This window comes from Topomyia yanbarensis, chromosome 3 (genome assembly GCF_030247195.1).
Source record: "Topomyia yanbarensis strain Yona2022 chromosome 3, ASM3024719v1, whole genome shotgun sequence".
Lineage (NCBI taxonomy): Eukaryota > Metazoa > Arthropoda > Insecta > Diptera > Culicidae > Topomyia > Topomyia yanbarensis.
Genome location: NC_080672.1, coordinates 194,380,227 through 194,389,467, shown reverse-complemented (window position 1 = coordinate 194,389,467; position 9,241 = coordinate 194,380,227). Strand labels below are relative to the sequence as shown.

Sequence of the window (9,241 nt, the reverse complement as noted above, 5' to 3'; positions counted from 1 at the left end):
AAAGAAGTTTCCCAAAGTACCTACTCTCGATGGGGGATGCAACTACAATGTGTCTTCTAACTTATCGTCGTCCACATCTGGATATACTGAGTAGTTTGAATCATTTCTTTTTCACAGTATTTGTCTGTATGGGACTTATTTATCCATATTTCCTGCACGAGAATTCCGAACGAAACAATATGAAAGCTATAAGGATGAATGGAAGTAGAAAGCATTGCAATCAACTGAATACACGGCTTTTATGCTATCGACATAGCCTAGACATTTCACACTATTTACTTCAATGCAAATGAAATCTTTGAAATATCTACCTGTCTCATTCACGAATCGCATTCTCCCTGTTGTTCTCTGTTCAAGGGGCTTGAAAGCACATCTAACCTTGTCTCACTTTACTATATTAAAAAGTAAACTTCGAATTCCAAAGCAAATTGAACGTTCCAGGTTCCTGATAACTAATTAAGGTCCAACAATAAAGTAGAAACACCAGATAATATTAAAACGACGCCGTCAAGTAAAGAAGCATGAAAATAAAAAGAATAGAACTAAAAAAATGGAAGCCAAAGAAAGTCCATTGCATATTTATTAGCCTTTTCTCAGAAGATGGGAATTTCAAAAACATTTCAAAACTTTTTGATGCAATGGTTCTCAAATTCGTAGAATCCGGTTTATTCATTTTCTTTATTCAAAAATGTTTTAGCTTCAAATATATGACCATTTCTTTTTAATTAATTATTTTATTCAGCATCTTTTTATTCGTTTTGTTCATCTGCGTTTATTTTGCTTATTTTATTCGTTTCATTCTTTGTATTCACTCTGATCAGTTTATTATTTTTGTGCATTTTACTCATATCATTCATTAAACTTATTTTATTCATTGTTTTCATTGTATGCATTTTATTCATTTTTTCCAGTTTATTCATTTTGTTCAGTTTCTTCATTTTAATAATCTGACTACTTTTTCAGTTTTAATCATTTCATCCAAATAATTTATTTGATTCAATTTATTTCTTTATATTAATTTATAACCTTTTACCATTGTTTAATTTTTCATTTTAATCAATGCATTTTATTCTGCTTATTTTATTTATTTTTTATTCATTTTATCACTTCAATCATTTTGTTTATTTGATTCGTTTGTTTTATTTATGCATTTAATTAATTTTATACTTTATTCATTTTGTTCATCCATTCTTTTTATTCATTTGATCCATTGCATTAATTTGATTCATTGTATTCACTGGGTGAATTAAATCAATTTGATTCATTTAATTCATTTGATTCAGTGATTCATGTGATTTATTTGATTCATATGACTCATTTGATTTATTTGATTCAATGGATTCATTGGATTCATTGTATTCATTGGATTCATTGTATTCATTGGATTCATTGGATTCATTGGATTCATTGGATTCATTGGAATCATTGGAATCATTGGATTCATTGGATTCATTGGATTCATTGGATTCATTGGATTCATTGGATTGATTGGATTCATTGGATTCATTGGATTCATTGGATTAATTAGATTCATTGGATTCATTGGATTCATTGGATTCAATGGATTCATTGGATTCATTGGATTCATTGGATTTATTGGATTCATTGGATTCATTGGATTCATTGGATTCATTGGACTCATTGGATTCATTGGATTCTAGATATGGATTCTGGATATGGATTCTGGATATGGATTCATTGGATTCATTGGATTCATTTGATTCATTTGGTTCATTTGGTTCATTTGATTCATTTGATTCATTTGATTCATTTGATTCATTTGATTCATTTGATTCATTTGGTACATTTGGTTCATTTGGTTCATTTTATTCATTTGATTCATTTGATTCATTTGATTCATTTGATTCGTTTGATTCGTTTGATTCGTTTGATTCATTTGATTCATTTGATTCATTTGATTCATTTGATTCATTTGATTCAGTGATTCATGTGATTTATTTGATTCATATGATTCATTTGATTCATTGGATTCATTGGATTCTGTGCTGACGAGACCCCTCGCTGCGGCGACGCTACCGAGCGCAGCGCTTTATTTGACGGTGACAGATCTGCCGACAGTGAGGTTTCTCGAGGAAACGTCATGCAGCAGGATACAGTGGGGCAGAAGAAGAAAACAGTACCGTATAGTGAACACATTTTTGCTCAATAGCACATAACCCTAATTTTCTTCAACGAGTCGGTGCGGTTACGGCAGTAGTGCCATTATCTCTCGAATTTCTTAAAGCTAATAGTACGTACATATACTACATCGTTTTATAAAAGAAGAGCCAAGGGTGATCCACACCTTCCGATCAGTTTGTCCGTCAACCAAAATTGTAAGCACCTAATCAATTGAATTATCCTATTTAAACCTAATTAAAAAATTAAATAAAACTTATTTCTAGCTTAAAGCTAACAGTAAAACAACGTTTGCTAAAAAGAGTTGGTGCTCCGAAACATAACCCAACATTCTTTAAGAATTCTGTTCGGGATTCGGAAGGTATGATGGAAGATCAGCCAGTTTCTCCACCACCACACACCCCGCGGAACTGTAAGTCCTGTACACGTCCAGACGACGCAGAGGACCAGATGGTACAGTGCTGCGTGTGTAACGGCTGGGAGCATTTTGGATGCGCCGGAGTAGACGATGCAGTGAAAGCACGTGGCATTAAATACTCCTGCGACAAATGTGCATCACAGCAGGGGGCCTCCGGCGGCATACAGCTTAATGTTCCCGAAGAAATACGTCCTGCAAAAGGATCCAAGGTCGGTTCGAAGGTAGGATCAAAAAGGGGGAAAAAGAAACCCGACCCAGCTAAAAGCACTACATCCAGTGTGCGTGCAGTACTGCTGGAGGAGCAGTTGAAGCTCGTTGCAGACGAGTTGAAAATGAAAGAACAACAGCTTCTGGAACAGGAGGAAATCGAGATGCGCAAGCTGGAGGAAGAAGAACGCCAGCTCGAGGAAAAGCGCCTACTATGTGAGCGCAAGCTACTGGCGGAACAGACACTAAAAAGGGAGCAGCAGAAAATTAGACAGGAGTCGTTCGAGAAACGAAAAGAGATCGTCCGACAGGCTGCGCAAGATAGCAGTAAGAGTAGTTCTATCACAGACTCATTCGGGAGGGTTAAGAACTGTCTAGCATCGCAGGCAAGTGGAACAGACCCGGGAGAAGTTTTAGATAAGCTGAATCCATCTCCGATTCCATTGCCGGCACCAGCCCCTCCCGCATCGCTACCTCTGCCGCCAATCCCGACTCCAGCACCTAGGCCGCAGTTGCTACAAGACTTCCCACTTCCTCCAGCACCCCCACTACCCCCCGCTGCTGCTTTAACGCAGGTGCAAATTTCAGCGCGTCACGTCGTGGGTAAGGACCTGCCAATATTTAGCGGAAATCCGGAGGAGTGGCCGATCTTTATCAGCAACTTTGAGCAGTCTACGGCTACTTGTGGTTATACAGAAGCAGAAAATCTGGTGCGTCTACAAACGTGCCTGAAAGGAAGCGCACTAGAATTGGTCCGTAGTCGTCTATTGTTACCCTCTGGTGTGCCGCACGTCATTCAGACTCTGCGCACACTGTATGGAAGACCGGAACTCATCATCCGTTCACTGTTGCACAAGATTCAACATGTTCCCGCCCCGCGACACGACAAGCTGGAAACACTTATACAGTTCGGTTTGTCGTTGCAAAATTTGGTTGATCATCTCAGAGCGGCAGGTCAGCAGGACCACCTGTCTAATCCAACCTTGATGCAGGAGTTAGTGGAGAAACTGCCAGGATCAATGCGAATGAACTGGGCCTTCTTCAAAACGCAGAACCAGCCAGCAACCCTCGACACATTCGGCAGGTTCATGTCCGGATTGGTGACAGCAGCTAGCGAAGTATCCTTCGAATTTCCAGGAGTAGTGTCCGCGTCGAGAAACAACCGGCCAAAATCCAAGGACACCGGTACATTGCATACACACTCAGCGGAAAGAAATTCGCAGACATTTCAAAATCGTAGTGCATCACCTACAGCGGGTTGTAGTGCATCAAACAACTCAAAGCAAGGTAAACCATGTTGGACATGTGGGCGTGCTGGCCATCGAGTGGCTGATTGCCATCAATTCAAGAGCGCATGTCTGGATGAACGCTGGAAGCTGGTCCAGCAGAAGGGGTTATGCCGGACCTGCCTCAACAGTCACGGAAAATGGCCGTGTCGTTCCTGGAATGGATGTGGAATAGAAGGGTGCCGTCATAAGCATCACACCCTCCTCCACACTTCCAACTCTACTCCGGAAAACGTTGCCATCTCAGCGAGCCACGTATCCTCCGGTGTCCTGAAATGGCCACTCTTCCGAATCGTGCCAGTGGTCCTCTACAGCAACAACATTTTCCAAACGATCTTCGCCTTTATAGATGAGGGCTCTTCCTTCACACTGTTGGAGGAATCTATAGCGATGCAATTGAAGGTTACTGGTCCAACAGAAGCCCTGACTCTCCAATGGACGGGAAATGTTAGGCGAATCGAATCGAGATTGCAGCGCGTGAACATCTCCATTGCTGGTAAGGTCTGTGTTGCACGGCACAAAATCGTTGATGTTCGTACGGTTAGTCGTCTGGTTCTGCCTTCGCAAACACTCAGATACGGTGATTTGGCGCGACGTTTCCCTCATCTTCGAGGTCTTCCGCTGAGCTAGTTCAACCCAAATTACTTATTGGTCTCGACAACTTACGTCTATGCGTCCCGCTGAAGCTGCGTGAAGGAGACCCGAGCGATCCAATTGGTGCAAAATGCCGGCTAAGATGGAGTATTTATGGATGTATTCCGGGCCAACCGTCTCGAACGGCGATCACTAGCTTTCACGCCGGGGCTGTGTCCGATCCTGATCGAGAGCTAAACGAGCAGCTCCGCGACTACTTTACTTTGGAGAACGCAGGAGTCCTGGGCCCATGTGTAGTTCCGGAATCCGATGACGACAAGCGTGCGAGAAAGTTGCTACAACCAAGCGGCTACCTTTCGGGCCAGGCTACGAGACGGGACTTCTGTGTAGAACGGACAACCCAGACTTCCCCGACAGCTACCCTATGGCTGTGCGACGGCTGGAGGGACTTGAGCGGAAGCTCCAAAAGGATCCGGTTATGGAGCAGCGCGTTCGCGAACAGATCTTCGAGTATGAGCGTAAGGGCTACGCTCACAAGGCTACTTTAACTGAACTGACGTCTGTTGAGTCAAGCCGGATCTGGTATCTACCCCTTGGTGTAGTTTCTAGTCCCCAGAAACCAAACAAGATTCGCCTGATATGGGACGCAGCGGCAAAGGTGCGCGATGTCATTCAATTCTAGGCTACTCAAGGGACCGGATCTGTTGACCCCCCAGCCAAGAGTTCTGTACCAGTTTCGTCAGTATCCTGTTGCCGTTTGTGGAGACATAATGGAGATGTTCCATCAGATCAAGATTCGAGCTCCCGACTGCCAATCGCAACGGTTTCTGTTCCGAGACCACCCATCGGATTGCCCTTAGGTGTATGTGATGGATGTGGCCACATTCGGCTCCACTTGTTCCCCGGCGTCCGCACAGCATGTGAAGAACCTAAATGCAGAGGAGTTCGCCGATGAGTATCCCCGAGCCGCTACAGCTATCCGGTACAACCATTATGTAGACGACTACTTAGACAGCTTCGAGACGCTTCAGGAGGCAATAAAGGTTGTGAACGAGGTGAAATTCGTGCATTCAAAGGGAAGCTTCACTCTGCGGAATTTCTCATCGAACGAAGTAGGGGTGCTGTACGGAATAGGAGAGACGACAATGCCTTTATCGAAAAATCTAGACTTGGAGCGAGATGAAAAGTCCAAATCAGTGCTGAAGATTAAATGGATACCGTGCGAAGACGTGTTTGTGTACTCCTTTGGTATGAGAGATGACATACAGCGCATTCTTCATGAGGATCACATTCCCACCAAGCGGGAAATCGCCCGAGTGGTTATTAGCCTATTTGATCCGCTCGGTTTCGTCGCGTTTTTCCTTGTGCACGGCAAAATTCTCCTCCAGGACACGTGGGCGAAAGGTACGGAATGGGACCAACAGATTCCTGACGATCTCAACAAGCCGTGGCGACAGTGGTCGGAGCTCTTCGGACAGTTAAATCAGATCCGTATACCCCGGTGCTACTTTAGGTCACCCTTTCCTAAGAACCTGGATCGCCTCCAACTACACGTGTTCGTAGATGCTAGCGAAATGGCGTACGCTGCGGTGGCTTATTTCCGACTGGAGAGTAACAGTTGCGTGCAAGTGGCACTCGTCGGGGCCAAAGTGAAAGTTGCCCCATTGAAAACGTTGTCTATTCCCAGACTCGAGTTGAAAGCCGCCAACCTCGGGGTTCGCTTGGCCGGCAGCATCCAAAGTCAGCACTCTTACCCAATCAATTTGCGATATTTCTGGGGCGATTCGAAAACCGTTCTCACTTGGATTAAATCAATCGATCACAGACGGTATCACAAGTTTGTTGCTGTCCGCGTCGGCGAGATCCTGACAACCACAGAGCCAAAGGAATGGATGTACGTACCATCGAAACTCAACGTTGCCGATCTCGCGACGAAGTGGGGAATTGGTCCACAGCTGACGATGGACAGCCCTTGGTTCCGGCCTCATGACTTCTTCCAAACCACCGAAAGGAATCGGCCTACGCAACAACCGATTGAGCCAACTGAGGAAGAACTAAGGAATGCCCAATTTGCGTGGGTGGAATTCACCCGGTTTGGCAGTTGGACCAAAATGCACCGTTCAGTAGCATACGTGCTCCGCTTTATCAACAACATTCGGCGGAAGAAAGGAAGAAGCTAAGGAGCTTGGCAATCTTACCAGCGATGAGCTACGACTAGCGGAAGAAGAGCCGTGGAAGATGGCGCAAGGCGATGTTTATCCTGATGAAATCGCCGTACTCGTCCAAACTCAAGGCCCACCGGATCGACATCATAATGTTGTGGATAAGGCCAGCGACATCTACACCAAGTGGCCGTTCCTCGATGAGAATAAAGTTCTGCGGAGTCGTGGCCGAATCGGTGCAGCACCCTACACACCGACCGAAGTTTCCCGTAATCCTACCCAAACAACATTTAATCACCTTCTTACTTGTAGACTGGTTCCACCGCCGCTTTCGCCAGGCCAACCGAGAGACCGTCTTCAACGAAATTCGGCAACGATTCGACATTTCGCATCTGCGTCGATTGTTAGACAAGGTCACACGAAGCTGCGTCTGGTGCAGAATAGCTAAATCTTCCCCGAGACCGCCCGCTATGGCCTCACTATCGGAAATGCGGGTTACTTCGTTCATCCGGCCATTTACCTTCACCGGGCTGGACTACTTCGGGCCGGTGCTCGTCAGAATGGGCAGAAGCAACGTCAAGCGCTGGGTAGCCCTCTTTACGTATCTCACTACCAGAGCCATCCATTTGGAAGTGGTACACTCACTGAGTATGGAGTCGTGCATCATGGCTGTCCAACGCTTTGTCTCCCGCCGGGGTATGCCGCGGGAATTCTGGTCGGACAATGCCACCTGTTTCCAGGGCACTAGCAACAAACTGGAAGTGCACAACAAGATGATGGCGGAAAAGTTTACTACTTCACAAACAACATGGAAGTTCATTCCACCTGCTTCCCCGCACATGGGCGGTGCATGGGAGAGGCTCGTTCGCTCGGTCAAGGTGGCAATCGGGGCGACGCTGGATGGTACCCGAAAACCTGACGATGAAACACTGGAAACAATTCTGTTAGAAGCGGAGGCCATGATAAACTCAAGGCCACTTACATACATCCCATTGGAATCTGCAGATCAAGAAGCTCTGACACCAAACCACTTCTTGCTGGGTAATTCATCCGGCATCAAGTTCCTGCCTACTGGCCCGATAGATAGTCGTTCAACACTGAGAAGCAGCTGGAACTTGGCGCGGTTCATCAGCGATGGATTCTGGAACAGATGGCTAAAGGAATACCTCCCAGTAATTACGCGCAGATGCAGGTGGTTCAAGGAGGTCAAGGATCTGGACGTCAGCGATCTGGTCTTGGTGGTTGGCGAGGCGGCAAGGAACCAGTGGACTCGGGGGCGGATAGAAGCAGTATTTCCTGGACAAGACGGAAGAGTACGGCAGGCGTTGGTACGAACCACAGCGGGTCTAATTCGAAGAATAGCCGCAAAGCTTGCTGTTTTGGACGTCGAGCCGAATAGCAAACCTAGTTCCAGTATTCCAGGAGTTCCTGGCCCTCACCAAGGTTTACGGGCGGGGGTATGTGCTGACGAGACCCCTCGCTGCGGCGACGCTACCGAGCGCAGCGCTTTATTCGACGGTGACAGATCTGCCGACAGTGAGGTTTCTCGAGGAAACGTCATGCAGCAGGATACAGTGGGGCAGAAGAAGAAAACAGTACCGTATAGTGAACACATTTTTGCTTAATAGCACATAACCCTAACTTTCTTCAACGAGTCGGTGCGGTTACGGCAGTAGTGCCATTATCCCTCGAATTTCTTAAAGCTACTAGTACGTACATATACTACATTGTTTTAAAAACGAAGAGCCAAGGGTGACCCACACCTTCCGTTCAGTTTGTCGGTCAACCAAAATTGTAAGCACCTAATCAATTGAATTATCCTATTTAAACCTAATTAAAATATTAAATAAAACTTATTTCTAGCTTAAAGCTAACAGTAAAACAACGTTTGCTAAAAAGAGTTGGTGCTCCGAAACATAACCCAACAGATTCATTGGATTCATTGGATTCATTAGATTCATTAGATTCATTGGATTCATTGGATTCATTAGATTCATTGGATTCATTGGATTCAATGAATTTCATTTGATTCATTTGATTTATTTGATTCATTTGATTCATTTGATTCATTTGATTCATTTGATTCATTTGATTCATTTGATTCATTTGATTCATTTGATTCATTTGATTCGTTTGATCTGTTTGATTTGTTTGATTCATTTGAATCATTTGATTCATTTGATTCATTTGATTCATCTGATTCATTTAATTCATTTGATTCATTTGGCTCATTTGGTTCATTTGATTCATTTGATTCATTTGATTCATTTGATTCATTTGAATCATTTGATTCATTTGATTCATTTGATTCATTTGATTCATTTGATTCATTTGATTCATTTGATTCGTTTGATTCGTTTGAATCATTTGTTTCATTAGATTCATTTGATTCATTTGATTCATTTGATTCATTTAATTCATTTGATTTATTTTAT

At 44.2% G+C, this 9,241-nt stretch overlaps 2 protein-coding genes across 2 annotated transcripts; both read left to right on the top strand.

The window, feature by feature from the left end:
- Positions 1-5,513: 5,513 nt before the first annotated feature.
- LOC131687530 (uncharacterized) lies at positions 5,514-6,824 on the top strand. The gene has a single exon (XM_058971623.1). The coding sequence runs from the start codon at positions 5,514-5,516 to the stop codon at positions 6,822-6,824; it is 1,311 nt and encodes a 436-aa protein (XP_058827606.1).
- A 58-nt stretch (positions 6,825-6,882) lies between these two features.
- Positions 6,883-8,431, top strand: LOC131687529 (uncharacterized). The gene is made up of 2 exons (XM_058971622.1): positions 6,883-7,075; positions 7,119-8,431. Exons 1-2 carry the CDS (start codon positions 6,883-6,885, stop codon positions 8,429-8,431), a joined length of 1,506 nt encoding a protein of 501 aa, XP_058827605.1.
- The last annotated feature ends 810 nt before the right edge of the window (positions 8,432-9,241 follow it).

Coding starts and splice junctions, on each gene's coding strand:
- LOC131687530 (XM_058971623.1), top strand. CDS start 5,514: ATGGATGTGGCCACATTCGGCTCCACTTGTTCCCCGGCGTCCGCACAG.
- LOC131687529 (XM_058971622.1), top strand. CDS start 6,883: ATGGCGCAAGGCGATGTTTATCCTGATGAAATCGCCGTACTCGTCCAA. Junction 7,076..7,118: donor CACACCGACCGAAGTTTCCC/GTAATCCTACCC, acceptor TCTTACTTGTAG/ACTGGTTCCACCGCCGCTTT.